The sequence below is a fragment of the Meriones unguiculatus genome, chromosome 9 (genome assembly GCF_030254825.1).
Source record: "Meriones unguiculatus strain TT.TT164.6M chromosome 9, Bangor_MerUng_6.1, whole genome shotgun sequence".
NCBI classification, from domain to species: Eukaryota; Metazoa; Chordata; class Mammalia; order Rodentia; family Muridae; genus Meriones; species Meriones unguiculatus.
This window is the reverse complement of record NC_083357.1, coordinates 41,619,099-41,643,553: the sequence shown is the minus strand read 5'-3', so window position 1 is coordinate 41,643,553 and position 24,455 is coordinate 41,619,099. Positions and strand designations below refer to the sequence as shown.

Sequence of the window (24,455 nt, the reverse complement as noted above, 5' to 3'; positions counted from 1 at the left end):
GAAAGGCTCAGGTAAGCAGGAGTAACCTAGTGAGGGAGGAAATAATAAAAGTAAGCAGGAGAATGATGTCATTTAATCGTCACTTTTCAGTGTCCCTGGCGTCAAGAGGCAACAGGTGGGAATAATTGGACAGGAGTCTGAAGGCAGCAGTTGGCTCAGTGAATCAACTTGCAGAGTTCTGAGGAACAGGCTGGGACCATTGCACATCTGAGGGCATTTTTTATGAGCAGCAGCACCTTCTGGCCTACCCATGCTTGTCTGAAAGCTGCTTCTGTTTGTGCATTCTCTTCTCCACACATACCTCCCCAGCGCAGCCCCTGTAGAGAGTTTGTATTAGACTTTGCTGCTCTAATTCCTGGGTACCTGCTGCTTCTGGCCACTGATTCCCACATAGCTCTGCTCCACTTGCCACCTTTGAAGTGTGACCTGGTTCAGCCCTCAGCAGTGAGGGATGGAAGGTCTGCAGGCAGGCAGTGAGGGCGAGCGGGACCACTGCTTGCTGGCTGTAGGGTTGGATTTACTAGAAGGAAAAGCCCCAAAAGGTCTGGAAAGTCTTAACAAGGGCTTGTGGGAGTATCAGAAATAGCCAGAGAATGGAGAAGAAGCGGGAGAAAGGAGCTAGTCAGGGAGACAGCTTGAGATAATGGGGGTGGGGTAAAGGTAAACATTCTATGTTACAGAATTCTTAAGGCTCAAGTCTGAAAGAGAACTTGTCAGGTTCTTACTTGGATTTATTTGTGTGTTTGTGTGTGTGTGTGTGTGTGTGTGTGTGTGTGTGTGTGAAAAGGGGGGGAGATCTTGGCCTAAATTCATCATTGATATTAATGCCAATTTTAAAAGATGACCAGCCATGTAAAGAACAGGCAAAGGAATGGAGAGGGGACAGAGCCACTGCATGGAGGGCAGTAAAGGAGTTTCCTCAGCAACAAAAGCCCTTTGAAGAGCTAAGTAAGGTATAATTCCAGCACTTGGGAGGTAGAGTCAGGGGTATTAGGCATTCAAGGCCAGCTGAGAGACTCTATCTTAAAAAAAAAAAAGTTGAAAACAAAACAAACCCCAACAACAATAGGACCCAAGTGCACTTTAAGACATGCTTCAGAGAAGCATTAAGCTGCTTTGAATTAATTTCACACCCAAACTCAAAAGTCATGTCCAGTGCCCTTCAGGACTTGCAGACACAGTCTGAGGAATTTGAAATAATTTTCGTGATTTCATGGAGAACACAAAGCATGCCCACAGGCAAGAGACAAATAAATGCTCTAAGATTTTCAGAGGACTCGCCTCTTCTTGTTCTAATTAAGACACCCAGTGGCTTGATCTCTCCCTGCTCCCTTCAATTTAAGGATAGTTCTAGCCTTAGGAATATGGAGTTAATTACTAAAATCTAAGTCTTTATAAATAAATGACAGGTAGGCCCAGGGCAGTGTCTTCATGTTTAATTTCCTGTCCAGTTGCTTTCAGGGAAGGATTTATCCTCCTACCTTGAGGCATATTCTAGAAAGCTTACAGAGTCCATGACAGTCTGTCAGGATTTACTAACACTGGCTAGAGCAGAGTGCAGCCAGTGACTTTATTAGGTTGGAAAAATTAGAAGTTGGCTTTTATGATTCACATGTATACAGGTCAAGTTACAGTGTCCCCTCAAACTCATCACCTCTTGGGCCACATTTGGGGACCTGTGGTACTGAGGGCCTATCTGTCATCTTGACCCTCTCTTCTCTGCTTATTGGTTCCAGCCTGAGTGAGTATAGATTCACCTATAGGCAGCTCATGCTTCTGGAGACATGTTCTTTACCTGTTCTAAACCTTTCTAAAATACAGCATTTCTTGCTCTAAAATTACAGCCTTTGTTGTTTACCCATTTGTACTTAATAGCAGATTGTGTCTCCTCTATCCCCAAATCTCTCATAAAAACTTCAGGCAGTCTTTATAATTACTGGGTTCTTAGGATCAAGAAGATAGTCTTAGCCTCTACTCCCAGCATTAAAAATGTTAAGCATCTCTAGGCTTGATAGCTGACCTTTGACCTGCTCCCAAAATATCTCCCTAGAAAGTGAGGTATGCCCAGATTTTCCTCTTTTTTTCTCTTTCACTGCCCTTGTTTACTGATTCCTAAATGGCAGAATCACTCTTTTTTTTTTCTCTCTCTCACTGCCCTTAGTTACTGATTCCTACATGGCAGAATCATGCTGTTCCAGCTCAAGGATTGTGATCTTTTCATATCAGGCTTTAGGTAAAAATTTTAAAATGAGCCCAAAAATAGGGTAATGGGTAGGGTTAAAGTTAGGGTTTCCTTTGTTCTAAGGTTCTGTCCCTCCTCCACTTTTTCAGAAAAGATTTGTAACCAGATTTTTAATAGATTTTTAACTCTGAGTTGAGGTAGCCAAGCTCCTAGTTAGACCAGATAGCTTCTGTACACTGCCCATGTCCAGCAGTATCCTCCTCTGTCTCCAGTTCTTTTAGTTTGTAGCTTATACTAGCATTGGCATTCAGGCAGCCATACTTGGAGCAGGGTGTTTCCCCTTCCTCTGGTGACCTGTCACCTAAGGGACAGTCAGTGCAGTGTGCTCTGTCTTATCTTTAATTGTCATGGTCCCAGTACAGCATGGTCTCTGCTACTGTGGTTTTATGATAAGCTTCATATCAGAGGACTAGTCCTCCTTAATTTGCTTCTCAAAAATGTTGTCGATTCTTGGGCCCTTGTGTGCTTTCCTGGGCATTGTAGAATCAAGTTACCTACTTTTTAGAAAAGTATAAGAATTCAGCATTGCCATGTGTACACCAGCGTATCTGTGTGTATGTTGTATCTGTACCATGTACCAGTGTCAGGATTGAGGCTTCAGATTCAGGACTACGACATAGTTCTCCATTTAGCAGTTTTCTTAAAAGTCTTGGAATAAAGTTTTAATGTTTTCTTCCTAAGGCCTTAATCAGCTTTTGTCAGACCTAGTTGCAAAAGCTTCACCTTTCATGCTGCTATACTCTCAGAGACCTTGCACAAGTCACTGTTTGTGTAGACTGTGAAAGGCCTCTTCATCAGTTATTCCTGCTGAGAGTGTGTTTTCTCTTTCTAGCCCACATATCTTTTGTTTCTTTTTCTCGTGTCATTCTTCTTTTTGAGTAGAAGCTGTATATGAATATGACTTGCCTTGAACCTGATTGTTGCTTTTGTTTGCTTGTTTTTGTTCATCCTAGATTTAAAATGAATGTTTCTTCTATTTTATTATGAAGGAAGTTGCTATTATGGGTTTGGTAGAGATGCCAGGAAAAGCAAATTTCTTCCTAATTTTAGCTTATAGAGTTTTTGTTTATTATTATTATTATTATTATTTAATCATTGCCATGTTCTAGCATTTTTTCCCCCATATCTTTTGAGGAATTGGTTAGTGAGTGTGTGTTAAGAATGAGCAGTAAGACGCCTTTAAGTTCTAGGATTAAACAACCTTGGTCCTGGATTGTTCTTGTCGTTGTTGTTTTTATTTTAAATATAGAGCTGACTTGCTGCTACTTTGTAAGTAGAGGAAATTTGGGTCTGTGAGAGAGATCTGCTAATGACTTTTGCTCGCTGGTATTGAGTAGAGGCCTGCTGGAGTATTTGTGTACACTACTTTATTTGGGTTCTTACATCTACCACTCTTCTCCAGCCCAATCCGTTCCAACACTCCAACACCAGGTAGGAGAGACAAAGGGTTAGTGGGGAGAGGGAGCATTGAGATCTTTTTAGATTACTTGCTCCTGATTAGGGGTGTTAAGTTCCTTGGGCAAGTCCAATCCTTGTCTTGTCCGGATATCTGCAATTTCTTCTTCTTGTCTCTTCTTTTCTCGACCGTTTGACAAACCAGCAACAGTAGCAGCAGCAGCAGGAGGCACCACCAGGAAAAACAGCCACATCTTCTTCAGAGTGGCCCTCTCTGGACCGTTTATTTTATCTCCAGAGCCCCCAGAATTAAATTCCCCTCAGTTGGCTAAACGCCCCTGCTAGTGCAGGAAACAATCATAGTTAAGGTCGGTGGACAAACTTCAGCAGTCCCATATCTCATACCTGGGCTCAAACTAAAAACATTCACATAGCATAACTGGGTTTTTTAAAGAAACCAAACCTCTCACTACAGAAGCCATTTTATAAAATGAACATGAGTTATCATGTTCCTTCTTTTTCTGTTCTTTACAACTTTTTTAAAAAATAAAACTATAATTATCTGTTTCATAAAGCTTTGTCAAAGTTCATTTCTAAAGCCATTTATGACTTCTCTCTGTGGGAAGATTTTTAGTGAGTGGTTCTTTAGTAGTCATTGGGCTCCTTCAACTGGACTTTTTTTCTTAATAAGCTTTGCTAAGTTGTAATTTTCTAGAAATTTAACCCAAGTTCTTAAGTTTATTGGCATAGTTATTTAAGTATTCTTTTATCTTTCATTTTAAGCTTCACCTGTAATTATATTTCTTTCCACTCAGTATTGTTTTTCTCGGTTTTTCCTTTACTAATCTTGGCAAGTGTTTGTTTTATTAGTATTTTCAGAAAGCAAATGCTGAGTCTTCTGTTTGGTTTGGCTTCACTGATATTTTTTACTTTGTTATTATTCATTTCTTCCTTTCTTGTTTCATGAACTTCCCTGATTTCTTCATTTTCTTTCTATCTATCCATCCATCCACCTATCAATCTGTCTATCTATCTATCTATCTATCTATCTATCTATCTATCTATCTAAAACAGGGTCTCATTACATAGCTTTCATTGCTCTTTGAACTCACTATGTAGGCCAGTCTGGCTGTGAATTCATTGAGATCTATCTCCCTCTGTCTCCTAAGTGCTGAGAATAAAGGCATGTGCATCATGCTCAGCTTCCCTGATATTTTGAAGTGACATTTAGCTAATTGTTTAAACTTATATAATATACACATTTAGATTTGAGTGTCATCTGCTAAAAATTTCATGATACATTGTCTCAACTAGATTCTATAGATGTAGTATAAAATAGTTATGATGTTAATTTCCTTTGTGATTTTGCTTTTGACCCAGGGCCTTTTAGTAATGTACATAAATTTTGCTTTGTTTTCTTTTGTTTGTTTGTTTGAGGCACAGTTTCCTGGAAGTCAACATTTAGTCCAAGGTAGCTTTGAACTCATGGCTCTTCTCCTGCCAGCCTTGTGGATGTTAACATACACTATTGTGGGTGTGCACCACCAGGCCTAGCAGTCTAAAACTCACAAGAAGTTCTTCTCGTTTTGCTCTTCTTAGCTGATTTCATGGGCTGCCTGGTATTGATTCTTTGTAGTTTATTTGGATTCACTTTTGCTAATAGGCCATCTGTGCAGGAGAAGATTGTGTGTTTTGTAAGTGTTGTATCTGGGATATTGTCTCTGTTGAGTTTTAATTCTATTGTTTAGATCTTTGATGGACAGCTAACTTCTTTCCTAACAAAAATTGAAGTGTAAGTCTTGCATGGGGATTTGGGAGAGTTGTGTGCCCTGGGTTTTCTGTACTTTTGCCGCCTATATTTGAATACTGTTTTATTAATGTATTAAAGCACCATTCATCAGATTTGTCATACTTAACTTTTTAAAATAAACATTTAGAAATTGAAAATTAATGCTTCTAAACCTTCAAATATTGTTCTAGTCAAATTTAATAATGTATGTACACTGTAAATCATGGTGACAAAAATAGATTACATTTTAGAAAAATATAAAGGATCTTGTTACATATGAAAATATGTATGTGTATTATTATTTACTATTTCTAGGTAGGGAGGTATGGAGCAGGATCAGGTCTTTCCTCAGATGCTGTCATGCCATGGTCTTTACTTTCTTTTGGCTTCATAAAGTTGGATAATTATCATCCTTATAATTCATATTAGACTAAAGCTTTAGTCCATTAACATCACAGCAGGGAACATGGCATCATACAGGCAGACATGGTTCTGGAGAAGGAGCTGAGAGTTCTACACTTTGATCCATCCACAGATAGCTAAAGGAAACCGAGTGCCACACTGGACATAGCTTGAGCATAGAAGCCCTCAAAACCTGCTCCCACAGTGACACACTTCCTCCAACTAAACCACACATACTCCAACTCCTCCATACCTCCTAATAGGGCCACTCCCCATGGGCCAAACATTCAAACACATGAGTCTATGGGAGTCATTCCTGCTCAAACCACCACAAATACTCTTGGAGAATAGTTATAGGCCTGTAGCAAGTCTTTGCTCCTGAAGCCAGGGTGTCTGGGAATCTCTAGCAAAGGGAAAAGAGTGAATCTACTGATGAACTGAACCTGCTCTGGCTGCCATTTCTTCCACCCTGGAAGGAATGGCCACTCAGAGTCCTGAAAGTGAGTGAGTGAGCACCAGGTCAAGGCCAGGACCAGGAACAGAGCTCCCTGGATTCTACCACCATGCAGGTGAAAGGTTAGATCACATGTAGCAACCTAACCTACTTAAAATATTTTTATTTTGTTGAAAGTTTTATACATGCATGCAATGGATTTTGGTCATATTCATATGCCCTTCTCTCCCAACTCCTCTCTCGGGTCCACCATCTACTATCTAACACTCTTTCCCAAACAACACAAGTCATTTTGGAGGGTGGAATGATACACTGTCTATGAAACATTTAGAATTGAAAACTTTATTATATTGTTAAGATTTGGTGTGTGCATGAGTATGTGCTTGTGCAGAGGTTGGAGGACAGCCTGCAGGAGTCAGTTCTCTCCTTCCACTGTGCTCCCAGGGATCAAGTTCAGGTTATCAGATTTGGCAGCAGGTCCTTTTATCTGCATAGCCATCTTGCTGGCCCCTAGAATTTAACTTTTTACTAATTTTTGTCTTTTCTTTTGGCTTTCTGAAAGAAGTGGATAAGATACTCCTTATCTCAGATAAAATATGTGCCATGTAAAAATTTATGGTTGTTGATCTGGAATGTTGGAATTACATGTTTTGAAGATCAGAATTTTCTGGGCGGTTAGAAATTAAAATGCTTTAAATACTGTAGATTTTTACTTTTAAAACAAACTTACAGAGTTCTGGCCAGCTGCACTTTAGTTAAGCACATTCCTATTTCTGCACGTTCATGAAGTATACTGAATTTTCTAAGAAGATAAACCACTTCACAGCTTGTACTCTATGTAGGCCAAGTTTTGCTGTCATACCTGTTCGTCTGTCCTGATGAGGAGCCTTTAGACCTTGCTGGAGTCTTCCAGGAGGGCATCTGGTCATCTTATGGTGCTCTGGGAGATTCCCACTTTCTTACCTAATGGGTTGCTTAGAGACAAGTTTATTCTAAAAAAGTGTAGAATTAGGAGAAATTTTATGTTTTTATGTGCCTACATACCTTCAATTCTGACCTCATTTTCCTACTGACATTTTTCCATACTTTTCCCTTGCCAACCATTAATTATATGCTAATTGTGTACTTGAATACATACTGGTAATCAGTGTGTTTTATATCTCCACTACTCACACTTTTGGGGAGAACTTGTTGGGACATTAATTAAAAACAAAACAAAACTTTGTATGTGAATGGCTTTGTCACTGGATAGCAGGATGTTTTGATTGTGGGTTGTATTTTGAAATGGCATAGCTATCACCTGCTCCATATCTTCACCCTCATGTGATACTGTTAGCTGGATTATGATATTTGAGGGTAGAAGATGATATTTTATCTGATATTATAAAGAAAAAAAGAACACTCCTTTAAAAAGACCCATCAAGGATTGGAGAGATGGCTCAGAGGTTAAGAGCACTGGCTGTTCTTCCAAAGGTCCTGAGTTCAATTCCCAGCAACTACATGGTGGGTCACAACCATCTATAACGAGTACTGGTGCCCTCCTCTGGCATGCAGGTGTACATGCAAACAACATTGTATACGTAATAAATAAATAAATCATTAAAAATCCATCAAGGCAACCTTTCTTCAGAGGGTCCAACTGTAGTGGAATTTTATAGGAGGAGAAGATTCTGTTTATATCATCTCCAAATACAGGAGGACATGGGCTTGTAAATGGCAGAGGGCCAGTAGATAAACTATTTTTTAGTAGGAAATGTTAAGGAATATTCTAGTTAATTAGATTTACAGAATGTTGGGTGAAGATGGTCAGACACTTGGGGAATGGTGCTGATGAGAGGGTATTGAGGATCCAGTTTTGAGAATGGAGGAATTTGGCTAAATTGTCTGCTGTGACTTAGAAATGGATTGTATCCCAAATGTTTGTTTGCTGGAAGTTTGGTCCCCAGTATAGCAGTGTTGGGGTGATGGAACCTTCTTACTACCACCCTAGAAGAAATGACTGTGGTTCTGAGAGACTCTCATTAATTCCTGTGTCAGACTGTTATAAGAAGTCAGGCCTTTGCCTTGACTCTTCATGTGCCCTCTTCTGCCTGTCTCTCCATGTGCTCTCCATGTGCTCTCTTCTGACCTTCACTCCATGTGCTCTCTTCTGCCCTTCACTCCTTGTGCTCTCTTCTGCCCTTCACTCCATGTGCTCTCTTCTGACCTTCACTCCATGTGCTCTCTTCTGACCTTCACTCCATGTGCTCTCTTCTGTCCTTCACTCCATGTGCTCTCTTCTGTCCTTCACTCCATGTGCTCTCTTCTGTCCTTCACTCCATGTGCTCTCTTCTGTCCTTCACTCCATGTGCTCTCTTCTGTCCTTCACTCCATGTGCTCTCTTCTGTCCTTCACTCCATGTGATCTCTTCTGCCCTTCACTCCTTGTGATCTCCTCTGCCCTTCACTCCTTGTGATCTCCTCTGCCCATCTCTCCATGAGCTCTCTTCTGCCAATCTCTCTCCATGTGATTTCCATGTGATCGCTTCTGCCTGTCTCTCATGTGATCTCTTCTGCTCTTCACTCCTTGTGATCTCTTCTGCACATGTTCCCACCATCTGTCAGTGTCTACTAGGAGGCTGTCACTATTAGGACCACCTAGTCTTGAACTGCTACTTTATAAAAGTTTGATCCTAACAAATTGACATAATGCCCATGCATTTATTGAGCAGTGGCATTAATCAAACTAATGTGCAGAAGTTAATAAATGAGCTTAAAGGGATGAAGTTTGCATGTGAGTATTGCTGTGGTTAGTACAGTTGAGTACTTAGGGCCAGATGCTTACATTCTACAGGAAATTGGGGTTAAACCCTGTACTTAATCCTTGAGCCTAAGGGAACTGTAATAATAAAAACTGTCTGTTTAGTTTTTCAGTAGCTATTTTTTTTTAATACCAAGATGGGCTAAAGTGTAAGTTCCCAGAGAGCTGAGATTTCTCTCTGTTTTCTTCTGACTGACTACTGTACCAGTCAGAGGAAGGGCAGGCTGTCAGCAGATAGTTGTATAGTGAACTATCCCTTAGCTAAAACTGTGGAGTCTGGCCTGTGGTACTGATGGGCACTGTCTTGTCATATATGCTGAAGCATTGCAGGAGTCTTCATGCATGCCTTTAATAATTTGAACCCCTGATCCTTTCTCAAGCTTTGTTGCCTTCCTGTCAGCAATGCATTACTTTTCAAACACCCTCTAACTATGTAGGAAGCTTGGCTAGTATCACTGCAGGAAGAGCTCACTAACTTTCCAGCTCTTTCTGAGCCCCAGAACTTTATAGAGTCCAGCAGACCAGCCCTCCATGGCAGAGTACAAGTGACAGTGTTGACTGCTACATCAGACAAGAGAGGCCAAATAACATTCTAGCTGAGGAAAGCCAGCTGTAACATAGCTGTCAGAATTGACTCTGTGTGTGTGCATGCAGGCATTTCATGAGCCAGGTTTTATTGGCCTCTGCCAGTAACCATAATACCATAGGGAGCAGTAAATGATGGTTGCCACCCCTTTCTCAGCACCTCTGTGCTAAAGCTGACTACATATTTCTTGTAAAGGGCTTTTGCTTGTCTGGTTTGGTTTATTTTAGGCTTGTATGAAGCTATTGTAAAAGGGGTATTTTCCTCTGCTTTCATTCAGAGCAAGTTCATTACTGATACATAGAAAACCTGCTGCCCCCCCTCCCCGTGTATGCATGTGTCCCATTTCCCTGCTTGGTATGTGTATGTAACATCCCTTTCTTCCTCTGGTTGTGTGTGCGTCTTTCTGTGCATATGCACGTGTGAATGTGCATATGTGTGTGGAGGACAGAGGTTGTTGTGTGGTGTGTTCCATTGTTGTCTATCTTAGTTTTTTAAATCGGTCTTTTCACTGATTGGCCAAACTGGGATTATAGGTATGTGCTAGCAAACCCAGCTTATTACATGGCTGTTGGAGATCTAAACTCAGATTGTTATGTTTATGTGGCAAGCAATGTACCCTCTCAGCCATGTAACCAGTACAAAAGCTGCTTGTTCTGTCTATATTGCTACATGGCTAAAAGTGTTTATCAAGTCTAAGAATTTTTGTCCTTTGAAAATAGGGATGATTTTACTTTTTTTTTTTTCCTGGTTCTTTCTCTTCTTATATGTTCTAGTTAAGACTTAGATAATTATTTTGAGTGAGCACTGAGAGTGAACACCCTGTTTCCTGGTTTTAGAGCCAATGCTTTTCAGTTCCCCCTGTTTTGTATGTTTGCTACAGATAGAGGTTTGTTGCTTCTATTCCTAGGTTTTTCAGGACTTTTATCATAAAGGGATGTAACATTTTGTCAATGGCATTTTCTGCATCTGTTTGGATGATCATGTGATTTTTGTGTTTATATGTGATTTGCACATGTTGAACCAGCCTTACATCTATGGAATGAAACAAACTTGACCATGGTGTATGATCTTCCTAATGTACTCTTAAATTCAATTTTCAGGAATCTACTGGGAATTTTTATGTCTGTGTTCATTGGGAGAATTGGTCTATGTATTGTCCTTTTAGTCTCCATGTCTCTAATTTCTTATCTTCATGATTTTATGCTACCCATTGCTTTTGAGTTTCGCTTGCTCTTCCTGTTTTCTAAGACCTGACGTACGCATGATTAGGGTATTTGAAATCTTTTTTTTTTTTTTTTTTTAAGTTCTCACAGCTAAGAACTTTCCTTTCAGAAATGACTTAGTTGATCCCAAAGGCTCTGGTAAGTTGTGCTTTCATTTTAATTTGATGGTAGGAACTGTTTAATTTCTTCAGTAACAGTGATCATTTAAGAGTATGCAGTTCTGACTCAGGTACTTTTATGTTTTTTTTTTTCTTTCTTTTTTTAACTATTGATTTCTGGTTTTATTCTACTATGCTATGAAAAGATGCACAAAATTATTTAATTCTTTTATATTACTAAGACTTGCTTTCTGACCTAGAAAGGGATTTTTTTTAGGAGGAGTTTGGTGTGCTGCTGAGAATTGCATTTTTATCTGTTGAGTGGACTATTCTGTAGGTAACCATGGACTCTATTTGTCTCCACTACTTCCATGTTAACCTTTCAGTTGCATGGCCTTGCTGAAGATTAGGGTGGGTCTTGAATTCACCTACAGTTACAGTATCAGAGACCCTCTGGCATTTAATCTTTGCTGTTGTTTGTTTTATGAAATGAGGAGCCCCAACATTCAGTGCATGATATTTATAACTGCTAGAGCTTCTTGATGAATTATTCTACTAATTAATTTGTAGTTACCTTTATCTTTTCTAGTTTTAGTGTGCATTCGACTTTGTTAGATACAAGAATAGCCATGCCAGCTTGTTTCTGCCTTCTGTTTTCGACATTTGACTCTCAGTCTGTGGGTGTTTTTGCTTTTGAGGTATATTTCTTAAAGACAGAACCACTTGGATCTTGTCTTCCTCTCCTTTATATAATATTCCTTTAAATATTCTACAGTGTTAGCTTCTTTGTTTACCATGAGTTGCCTTCATTTTTGCTTGTTTTGAAATGTCCTTTCTCTCTCTTCTTCCTTCCTTCCTTCCTTTCTCTCTCTCTTTTGATTTATTTATTATGTATACAATGTTCTGTCTGCATGTATACCTGCAAGCCAGAAGAGGGCACCAGATCTCATTTTAGATGGTTGTGAGCCACTATGTGGTTGCTGGGAATAGAACTCAAGACCTCTACAAGAGCAACCAGCTCTTAACCGCTGAGCCATCTCTCCATCCCTCTCTATTTTCTTTTTTTTTAATTTTTACTTTTTTCTTCACAATTTATTCATTATATATACTGATTGAAGCCCCCTCCCTCAACTTTCCCAGTTTTACCCTCCCTCTCTCTTCCCCTCATCTCCTTCCCTTAGTCCACGGAAATGGGGAGTTCTCCACTATTGCCATTTGCCCATAGCTTGTCAAGTCTCATCAGGACTGCTTGGATCCTCTTCCTCTGTGGCCTGGCAAGGCTACATCATCAGAGGTGAGAGATCAAAGAGCAGTTAACTGAGTTCATGATAGAGGCAGCCCCTGATCCCCTCCCTCAAAGACCAACATGGAAACTGAGCTGCCGATCAGCCATATCTGAGGAGGGGGTCTAGGTCCTCTCCATGCATGGTCCTTCATTGGTGCATCAGTCTCTGCAGGACACGCTGGGCTCAGACTTAGGGGAAGGGGATGAGAGGAAAAGGGAGGGTGGGTGGGACTGGGGGAGTTGAGGGAAGAGGCTTCAAACAGAATATATAATGAATAAATTTTGAAGAAAAAATAATAATAAATAATTTTTTTTTCAAAAAAAGAAAAAAAAAAGAACCACTGTGTCATTGGAAAGTCGAGCATTATTTGAATGGACCTGTCATTATATGTTACTTGGTCTTTTTTCCTTGTAACTTTTGCTATTATTTCTTTGTTCCATGTTTTGATTAGTGTTTTGATTAGTATGCATCCTGGGGGAAGGAGTTCTTTTCTGGTGTTCCCATTTGGTGTTCTATATGCTTCTTGTACAAAGAGAACAATTAAAAGAATCAATGAAACCAAGAAAGAGCTGGTTCTTTGAGAAAATCAACAAGCTAGATAAACCCTTAGCCAAACTAACTAGAGGGTAGGGAGACACCATCTGAATCAACAAAATCAGAAATGAAAAGGTAGACATAACAACAGACACTGAGGAAATCCAAAGAATAATTAGGTCTTACTTCAAAAGTCTATATGCCACAAAATTTGAAAATCTAAGTGAAATGGACAGTTTTCTTGATAGATTCCGCTTATCAAAGTTGAATCAAGATCAAGTAAACAAATTAAATAGGTCACTATCTCCTAAGGAAATATAAGTAGTCATCAGACGCCTCCCATCCAAAAAAAATCTAGGTCCAGATGGTTTCAGCACAGAATTCTACCAAACCTTCGAAGAAGAGCTAACACTAGTACTCATCAAACTATTCCCAAAACAGAAACAGAAGGAATATTACCAAACTCATTCTATGAAGCCACAGTCACCTTGATACCTAAATCTCACAAAGACCCAATAAAGAAAGAGAATTTCGGGCCACTATCTTGGTATAACTCTATAACCAAGCAAGTCAAAGACTTATATGAAAAAAAGCTTAAAAATCTCTGAAGAAAGAAATTGAAGAAGATATCAGAAGATAGAATGATTTCCCATGCTCATGGCTCAGAAGGATTAACATAGTAAAAATGGCCATTTTACCAATAGCAATCTACAGATTCAATGCAATTCCCATCAAATTACCAACACAATTCTTTACAGATATTGAAAGAAAACTTCTCAACTTCATATGGAATAACAAGAAACCCAGAATAGCTAAAACAGTCCTGTACAATAAAAGGTCTTCTGGAGGTATCTCCATCCGTGATCTCAAGCTATACTATAGAACAACAGTAATAAAATCTGCATGGTGCTGGCATGGAAACAGACTTTTTGGATCCATGGGATCCAGAAATAAACCCACACAGCTATGGACATCTGATTTTTTACAAAGATACCAAAACCATACAATAGGAAAAAAAAAAAGATATCATCTTCAATAAATGGTGCTGGTCTAACTGGAAGTCCACATGTAGAAAAATGCAAATAGACCCATATCTATCACCAAGTGTATCAAATACCTCAACATAAAACCAGACACACTAAATCTGTTGGAAGAAGAAACAGGGAAGAACCTCAAACTTATTGGCACAGGAGACAGTTTCCTGAACAGAACACCAACAGCTCAGGCTCTAAGATCTACAATTAATAAATGGGACCTCGTGAAACTGAAAAGCTTCTGTAAAGCAAAAAACACTGTCAATAGAACAAATTGACAGCCTACAGACTGGGAAAAGTTCTTCACCAACCTTATATAAAGAACTCAAGAAATTAGACACCAACAAACCAAATAATCCAATTAAAAAATGGAGTACAGAGCTGAACAGAATTCTCAACAGAGGAATATCAAATGGCAGAGAAACACTTAAAGAAATGCTTAATATTCTTACTCATCAGGGAGATGCAAATCAAAACAACTCTGAGATTCTATCTTACACCTATCAGAATGACTAAGAACAAAAACTCAAGGAACAACACATGCTGGAGAGGATGTGGAGAAAGGGGAACCCTCCTGCGTTGCTGGTGGGAGTACAAACTTGTACAACCACTTTGGAAATCAATCTGGTGCTCTCTCAGAAAATTGGGAATAACACTACCTCAGGATCCAGTTATACCACTCCTGAGCACATCCCAAAAGATGCTCCACCATTCAATAAGGACATTTGCTCAACTATGTTCCTAGCAGCTTTATGTGTAATAGCCAGAATCTGGAAACAACCTTGATGTCCCTCAGTGGAGGAATGGATACTGAAATTGTGGTACATTTACACAATTCATCTATAAAAAAACAAGGAAATCATGAAATTTACAGGCAAATGGATGGAAGTAGAAGAGATCATCCTGAGTGAGATAACCCAGAAATAGAAAGACAGGCATGGTATGCAGTCACTAATAAGCAGATACTAGCTGCACAGTGTATGACCGCGATCTTTTTCTATTTTCAAAGGGAACTTTGCTAGATGCTGCAGTTTCAGCTGGCAGCAGCCTGCTCAGTGTTTGCATTATGTCTTCTCATGCTTTCCTGGACTTTAAGAGTGCTGCTGTGAAAGCTCATGCTATTCTGATGAGTTTGCTTTGTGGGTGAGTCAGTACTTTTCCCTTACAACATTCAATGCTGTTCCTTTTCACATTTGACACTTTGGCTGTACTGTGTTGTGGAGAAGTTCTTCTCTGTTATGTCTGTTTAGGGTTTAAATTCCTCTTGTGTGAGCTTTCTGCTACCATCTTATTCAATAGGCATTGTGTGCCTTTATATCTCGCGGCCTCCATCCTACGTATTCTTATTCTTGGGTGCTCTCTTAATCATATTCCAAAGGCCTAGGATGTTCCTGTCACGCTTGCTCTTTGTTTTCCCCACTCACACTTTATTTTATTTAAGTGGAGTGTTTTCTTGACCTTGTCCTCTACTTCTGATACTTCTTCTGTTTAGTTGAGTCTATGGCAATACTTTCTGCTATTACTTATTTGATTCTTTTCTTTCTTTCTTTTTTATTTCTGAGGGGTTTTGTTTATTTGATATTTTTCCTTTAAAATCTGTTTCCTTGTTGAATATTTCTTTGTTTCCAACTTTTTCATCCATAATACTGATTCTATCATGCATTTGATTTTTTTTTTTTTTTTTTGTCTATATTGCTGACTTGAATTTAATTCATATGTTTGCTTGGATCCTTTTTCAGGTCATTGTTGATTTTTACTTAGGAACTTTTGAAATCTCCACCTAGCACTTAACCTCCCGAGTATCTTATTTTTGAATAGAGTCACTGAGGCGTTTGGCTATTCTAAAGCAGTTAATGGAGACTTGCTTCTGTCATGTTTCTTGTATTCCTGTGTTGTGCTTTTGTACATCTGATGGTTTGACTGTCTTCAGTTTTATTTGGGGATCTTATTGACTAGTCAACTCAAAAGGGCAGAGTCCCCAGGACCATTCAGACAGGGGAGAACAGCCACAGCAGAGGTATCTGCATGGGCAGAAGGCTTGTCTTTGTACTTATTCACCCTGCTGGATGTTGGCACCTGAAAGTGACCCACTGGATAGCTGACCGAAGGCTGAAGGGCTGTTAAACTCAGTGTTAGTCTCAGTTATGAGTGTGAGTTCCTTATTTACTTTCCTGTCACTTAAGGGGAATAGGACTTATTTTGGCCTGAGTCCCAACATCATGGCGGGGATGACACAGCAGCAGAGCAGGAAGCTGGTTGGTCACATTACCTCTGCACTCAGGAAGCAGAAAATGATGAACAGCAAGAGGGGCTGGGATCTAAAGGCTCAGGCTTGCCAGCAGTGATCCACTGAGGCTCCACCCACCTTCTGAAAGCTTCCCAGACAGTGGTACCAGCTAGAGGAATGAGGGACTTTCACATTCTGTATCGCCTGACTTTCTCTACCACGGTCTTTATGAATTCCCAGAGCTCTCTCTTTTTTTCGTTATGGTTGTAGTCAATTCTTCCTTACCCTGGATCTTCTCCTTAACCATTTTGCAGGAAAGGCAGCTCTACCCAGAAGTCTGTTTGGCTTCTCTAATGGGGAAGTGGAAAGAGAAGAAAAGGCTGAATGTTTGTGTCTGAGTTGTTTGTGCTATAGTTCACTGAATCACTAGGGCTATTTGTTCCATCAGCAGAACCTTTCAGAGTCTTATGTGGCAGGTTCTGCTCTGTGGATGTGGATAGTAGCAGCTATGAATGAGCCCACACTGCAATAGTTAAACTGCCCACTCATCTGCCTCTGGCTTCTTAGATGAAGTGTTTCTCTATAGAAGGGATTTTAGCTTTCTTCAGTAAATATCATAATTATTTTAAAGGCTGAGCAAAGTACTCACTTCAGGCACATTATTCCGGTTTCTCCCCAAGAGTGTAAGTGTCATAGGATCTGGCCTAATTAGTATCATAGAGAACGCCTTAAGTAAAACCATGCCCAGGTTCTCTGATTCCTCCAAGTTGGGGAAATAAGAACAGAGGTTCATCCTCACACTGATTTTGGGGGTATCCATCCATCTTTAACACTGGCTGGCAGTGCGGATTAGTGCTTATCTCGACATTTTAATCTTCTAGGCTCCTTGTCAGTTATGTGCACTTGAAAGTTAAGAGAGCACTTGAACACACTTGCTGGAAACAAAGGAGCAGAAGTATTCCCTTTGGGGTTTAAATAGATTTGAAAGATCAGTGCCAATACCGTCACTCCCTCTAATCCTGTTTTCTCTTGTACAAACTCTTATTTGACAGTTAGTCCTTCTTAAAATTTAACTGGAATGTCTTCAGCCATGTTGCCTTGTCAACTAAAATATTCAAAGGTTATTTTTATACTCTATAATGAGATCTGTCATTCATTTTTCCCCACTTGCTGTTATTTTTAAATTCCCTGGCTCTGAAGTGTACTTGTTGTAGTGTCTTATTATACAGTCTATTGACGTGTATATTGTTTTGTTTTATGCAGCCACTGCCAAAAGCTATGGTGTCTCGTCTCTGTGAATCTAAGAAGGTTTGTGCGGCCGCAGAAATGCAGCTTCAGGTATGTGTGCATGCCTCATGCTAGCGTTTTCCAGTCCTTATCCCATGTACACACACAATTTTAAATTCTTGCCAGTGCTACACATTTATTACAATAATTAAGCATCTGAACACCTTTCATCTCAGTTCAAAGAACTTGGCCAAAATTGATTCATGACATTCTCACACTGTCTGTATGAGGTGCATGTGAAATATGAATTATGGTCATTTCCCATTTTTATGAAGGAAATCAAAGGCTAGCAGGATTACAAAACCAAGTTAGGGCTCAGACCCAGCCATATGTATTGTTACTCATTTTCTGTCTTTCAAAAAGAAATTGTGGCCCTACCTGTGAAGTTTAAACAGTAATTACCATTAGTTTTAGGATAATATTTGTAGACAATTTCCTGGGTTACCAGATGAAGACAAGGACAATTTTATGAGCCATCTGGATGCCAGGTCTGCTACCAGATGTTCAGATATTTGTAATTACTGAGATTGTTTGTGGCAGTGTCCTGTCCGTATGTCTTAATAGTAATCAGCAGCACCTGCACACTCGCCTTTCATCCCAGCAGCGCCATGTAATGACCCAATTAACCCTTTCAGAGAGTAACTGTTCGCTAGTTGCTTTTAGTTTCAAAAAAATTCCCTATTACCCAAACCTCCCCTCCCCCCCCCCCCCAAAAAAAAATCCAGTCCCTAGAAAGCAGTAAATAAGCTCTGTTTTTGTTGCATCTTGGTTTGTTTTCCAGCTAGGGGTGTAGTGTAGTGCCAGAGCATGCACAGGTTCTGGCTCCAATCCCATACTTTTTCAATGAGGAGGATCGCTATATAGACACAGCCATGGATTTTCACTCGGTTTACCATATTCCGTGGCATGTGAATACAATTAAAAATGAATGTTAATTTTTTTTAAAATAGCATTACCTGGGGAAAGTCCTTTTATAACTTTGTTTTGATTTTGATAGTCTTAGTAAATGGCCAGGCTAGCCTTGAATGTGATCCTTCTGCCTTTCTGTGCTGAGATCACAGCATGTGCACCCCTGGCACTGAAGCCTTTGGATTTGCTCTTAGATATCTCTTGGAGCTTTCTCTTTGAACATCTGTTCCAGTGAATTTATTTTAAACCAGGAACCAACTGTTCCTTCCTGCCCATGCAAAAGAATAAACCTGAGAGGGGGAGCCATTCCTGGTGATGCAGCTGCTATACCCTGCATCACTGGTGTGATGCAGACCAGCAAGTAGAAAGGAAGGGAATTGTTTTGTGTTCTGAGGTGGTGTAGACAGTATTGTAGAAATTGTGACACTCCTTTTTTCATGCACTGCTTAACAGGGCTGAGCACTTCTATGTGGTGCTAAGGTTTTTGGCTTCCAGAATGCAACTGCTGGCTGAACAGTGTGTACTATTTGTTCTTCTCTTGCTGTGATAAACACCATGATCAAAAGCAAGTAAGGAAGAAAGGGTTTGTTTTGGCTTACAGTTGCAGTGAAAAGAGCAGAAGCACAGCAGCGAGGAGCAGGAAGCTGGGAGCAAAAAGCAGAAAAAAGGAACTAGAAATGACACAGCGTCTTTACATTCTCAAAGCCTGCTTCCAGTGACATATGTCTTCCAACAGGGCCACACCTAAATCTCCCTAAACAGTGCCGCCAAACTGGGACCAAGTGTTTAGGCAAGTCCACATTTACATTGTTTAAGAGACAACCAAAGGCACAGAGCTCTTGAATTCCAGCTTGTTCGTACAGAGGGACAAAAGGTGTGCCTCCTCATTCAGGTTAGAATGAATCTTCAGTCTGTAGTCACAGCCGGCTTTAGCTTCTTTGATTATTGTTATCCATTGCTACTCAAGACAGAACTGAGAGAGCTCTATTTAGCTTTATGTTTAGATTCCTAGCTAGAGGAACATAATGTTTATATTCATAAAATGTCCGTGTTTTTCCAGGGAAGGCTTAGCTTTGCTTTATGATTCACAAGCATAATATTATATGTAGGTGAAGCCAGTGGCCAGAGGTCATTTACATATTTTCTTTTATCCAGACTAATCTAACTTCTTTTAAGTCAGCAGCTGCACATTCTCTGCAGATTCCATTTCTAAGCCAGAAAGATGCACCTCAGCAGTGTAAGTGCATGTCAGATTGTCTCCTTAAGTAAAGCACTTCAACTTTCTTGTGAGGTAAATTCACGCTGTGTAACTCTCAAGCACTCAGGTCAGATGTGTTGGTGAAAACCTCCTTCTCTCTTCTTTAGATTTCTATATAAAGTTTAGTTCTCTGGACTCTCTAAACTGTAGATTTTGTGTTCAAATTTCCTTTGGTGCTTTACTCTATTGCGTTTTCATGGCTGTTTTCCTCTGCTCAGGGGTGCGGGGTGGTCCCCCCTGGTCCCCACTGCTGCATCTGCTTCCTTTTGTTCTTCCCAACATAGATATGAGGTCTGCTGTGGCTCCACACCCTGCAACAGCTGCATCAGGGTTTGTTTCTTCTGTACTCAACACATGCACTAGAATGCTTTTTACATCCTTTGCTACTCAACTGTATCTACTTAGTGTTTCTTTCACCTCTAGTTACAAAGCTAGGATTCTGGCCACTTCACACCTCTCATTTACGATCTACCAGAATCCTGGAAGAAATCAAACAACATTTGTTAGATACAGAGGACCATAAACTATAATTGTGATTTATTTTTATTTATTTATTTATTTTTGTGTATTTTAACTGTATAATTCCAGTTTTGTGGCCACAAGTTTAATGACAGATAAGGTTCAAAACTGAACAACAAGCTGTATTATGGAAAGGTTGAGAGTAGCCCTTTAAGCACTTGCCTGGTTATATATGTGGTACAGAGAATGTCTCAAATAACATGTATTTATGTTTTTCAGTCTTTTTGGCTGTGGTTCATAATTGCCATTCTGGTGCACTTACGATATCTTTGACTGACCACATCTTAAATACAGGATGGACTACCAAAGCTAAACAGAGGTTTCTGTCTGCTTAGGTCTTTTATGCCGCCCTGGATCAAATCTACCATGGCCAGCATCCCCTGAAGAAATCAACCACAGACATCCTCGTGGAAACACAAGAGCAGTTTTATGGCTTGCCCTATGTTCCTGACACTGTGAGTCCGCATCTGCTTATTTCTCTAGGTCGCCATCAGTATCTCCTGGAGGACTTGAGATCACTGCATTTGTGTTGAGGTTTTATGTGGGCTCCTGGTTCATCTAATGTTCTGTGTGTTGTTTTCTTTCTCCTCTCAGTGCTTACCAGATTCCTAGGGAAGTGGGTGTTAGTCAATATTCTTTTTAGGTTGTTTTTAATTACATATATATATATATATATATATACATATATATAATACATAAATTTGTACAATGCTATGTCTTTATATTCATGTTGAGATTCCGATAGTGTTCATTGCAAACATAACTAACATTTGAGATTTGAGTACCTTACATTGTGCCAGGGTTTGTATTGTATTCTTTTTTTTAAATTTACTTTTATTTTATGTACATTGGTGTTTGACTGCACATATGTCTGTGTAAGGGGTTACAGACAGGTGTGAGCTGTCATGTGAGTACTGGGAATTGAACCCGGGCCCTCCGGAAGAACAGTCAGTGCTCTTAACCACTGAGCCATCTCTCTAGCCCCTTGTACTATAATCTTTATAGCCTGTCATATTTTGCACCCTGTTGAGCTAGAGGGTAGGAATCTTGTTGTCATTTCCAAGTTCTAGGTGTTTACCTTCACCTCACTGCTTTAGAAGAATTCTGAGTCTTAAACCAGCTTAGTCTTTTAAGTACTGTCCTCTCGTCGGGGCTCATATTGAGGTCCTCTCTAGGATTAGATAGTGATGTGTTGGGACTGAAAGCCACTTCTGACTTTCTCTGCTTATTCCCAGGTTCCTGCAGAAAGAGGCTCAACTAATTTGTAGTGTGGATTCAGATTCTCGGGGCTGTCCAGTTGTAGGTGATAAAAACTCAGTGAAGTTGGTTTAAGCAGAAAGAGTATTTGTTGAGTCTCATAACTAGAAAGGTGCAGGTTCTTCTGGTTCTAACTAAACTGATCTAGGTCTTCTATACCATCAATGGAAATGTGCCTCTTCTCTGCTCTCATCTCTGTTGTTCTCTGGGTCCATTTCCCCCGGCCAGGAGGTAAGGTGGCTACAATTGGGTTGAGATTGTATCTTTCTAACCTAGTCATCCCAATAAGGAGCTAATGTTAAGAGAATTCCATGAACTGTGGGAAGACAACGTCAGTGCCAAGTTAAAGGTTTGGATATCATCTTCAAGAGATTAAGATAAGCATTAAACTGTAATTAGCTACAGATCACTGCCTCTTCATTAGTGAATATGTTCAGAAATAATTTATATGCCCCATGAGGGGGCCTTTGACCTTTACAGTGCCCCATGTCATTAGTTTCTTATTGTCTTAAAGCATAATGTTCTAAAGGATACAGATTGCTGATCACACTAGGTCCTTCCTACCCCACTCCCTTGTGTGTGGGGGGGGGTTGGGGTTTTTGTGTGTGTGTGTGCTCACCAAATATTCCACTTAGCTTTTAAAACAATAATAATAATGCAAGTTTGGGACTGGAGAGGTGGGTTAGTGGTTAAGAGCACTTGCTGCTCTTTCAGAGTACCCAGGTTCAAGTTTCAATGCCCACATAGAGGCTTACAGACATCTGTAACTCCAATTTCAGGGACTCTAATGTTCTAATGTCCACACTCCACAGGCAGTAGGCTGGCACACACATATACACACATGCACACACACATACAAACACACACAGAGAAGCAAAACTGTCACAAAATAAAAAAATCTTTTTAAAAAATGCAAGTTCGTCTCCATGTAGATACAACATAAATAAATAAACCTAGACTGGGAAAGGACCAGATGCTTTCCAAAGCTGCAGAACGTCAGTGTGGCTGAGAAAACACTCAGCTCTCTTTGCTGCCTTTCCTTATTTCATGTCTTAGTCACTTTCCTATTGCTGTGATAAAACAGCATGGCCAAGTAACTTATAAAACATTTAATTGAGCTTACAGTTTCAGAGGGTTAGAGTCCATGATGACAGAGTAAAGGAACAGCTGAAGGCTCACATCTGATCCACAGCCACAAGGCAGAGAGAGAGAGAGAGAGAGATAGCTGAATGAATGACGTAATTTTTTTTTTTAACCCGAAAGCCAACCCGTAATGACACACTTCCTCCAAAAAGTCCACACCTCCTAATACTTTCCAAACTGTTTCCCAACTGTGGGCCAAGCAGTCAAATATATGAGCCCGTGGAGTCCATTCTTATTCAAACCACCATGTTCTACTCCATAGACTTGTGGCCCTGTCAAAATGTAACATACATTTAGCCCATCTTCAAAAGCCCTCATAGTCTTTCACAGATTCAACATTCTCTTCTAAGACTCAAGGAAATCCGTTAATTGTAATCCCTGAAAAAAGAAAAAGCAATTTATATACTTCCAACATACAGTGGCATGGAGTAAATACCATATCAAAGTTAGGAAAGGGCATAGTGAGGAAATACTGGACCAAATTAAAACTGAGACTCAGTAGGACAAACTCTGAACCCTTTAGCTCCATGTCTGATGTTAAAAGGCTTAGATGGCTCTGCCCTTCCAGCTTTGCTGACTGCAGCACACCTCTGTCTCAGGCTGGTTTCACTCTTTGTATGCATCTCTTCTTGGCATTTATCAAGCCCTGATACTTATAACATCTTGGAGGCTCCTGTGCAATCCAGACTTCACGTTCTAGTTTCATGCAATGACCTCTCAGGGTCTACATTGCAGAGTCTGCGGCCATATACCTGGACTTATTGGCTCTCCTTCATCACAGAGGAAGATTCCACAATCCCTTTACTCATATATCCTTCATGACTCTAAAGCCAGAACCACATGCATGACACATCCAAGTTTGACTACCAACTTAGGGTGAGCCCTGGCATCCTTGACTCACATATCAGCTGTGATTTGTTGTTGCCTCTTAGGGGCAGAAAATTTCTAAGGCTTTCCTTACGAATTGGGAGTTTAGCTGTGTGGCGTTATTACCCTGAGGGCACCACTCTCTTTACTCCATTTCTGATCAGGCCTCACCTTTGTGTCCTCATGTCTTCTAGCACAGCCTTGGCCCCAACATTAAATTTTCTAGTGCTCTTTTAAACTGTCTATTTTGCATATTTATTTTACCCCACTTGTACTTTTTCATTGTAGACCCACATAAGAGTGATTATTAACCACCATGCTACAGAGGCAGTATTCGGCTTCTTGAAATTGCCACCAAATAAATTAGCCCATTACTTTTCAGTTTACCCTCAAGGAGATTATGAGGACAAGGGTAAAGAGCAGTCACATTCTTTGTCACAGATACCGTGAGAGTAGTCTCTAGCCTAGTTGCTAACATTCCTTTCTGGGACAGCTTAAGCCTGGCCTCCATAGTCCATGCTGCTCTTTGCACAGTACTCTTCCACTCCTACCAGGATGGCCCATCAAGTCCTACTCACAGTGTTCAACTACTTTCCTAGTCAAGTCCCAAATACGCCATAGCAAAGGCAGGCCCGCCATAGCAATAGCTCCTCCCGGTACCAACTTCTGTCTGAGAACTTCTACTCTGTTACCTACAAGGTATGATAAAACACCGTGACAAAGGCAAGTTATAAAGAAAGTGTTTAATTGGATTTACAGTTTCAGAGGTTTACAGTCCATGATGGTGGGGTGAAGGGACAATCAAGAGTAAAAGGTTGGGTGTTGCAGAGACACATGCTGGGGATGGTGTGAGGCCTTTGAAACCTCAAAACTCAGTCCCCACTGACACACCTTCAATCAGACCATACCTCCTAATCTTTCTCAAATAGTCCACCAACTGGATCAAATACTCAAATATATTTAGTCTGTGAGGACCATTCTCATTCAGGTCACAGCTCTTTTTTTTTTTTTTTTTTTTTTTTTTTTTTATGTCTTTTAAAACATCATAAAATATTTTTAAAACAGAAAACATGAAAAGATTGTGCTGCCTATGCTTGTTATGAGTGTTCAGATTTCTCCCTATCAGGTTTTTCCTGTGTGTGGTTG

At 40.1% G+C, this 24,455-nt stretch overlaps 1 protein-coding gene across 3 annotated transcripts in view; it reads left to right on the top strand.

The window, feature by feature from the left end:
- Mipep (mitochondrial intermediate peptidase) overlaps positions 1 to 24,455 on the top strand; it is a 128,834-nt gene that overhangs the window by 44,742 nt on the left and 59,637 nt on the right. For all 3 annotated transcript variants that reach the window (XM_060391083.1, XM_021650137.2, XM_021650135.2), the window contains 2 exons: positions 17,333 to 17,407; positions 20,378 to 20,497. In XM_060391083.1, the coding sequence (XP_060247066.1) occupies positions 17,333 to 17,407; positions 20,378 to 20,497 (195 nt within the window). The remainder of the gene's footprint in view (positions 1 to 17,332; positions 17,408 to 20,377; positions 20,498 to 24,455) is intronic.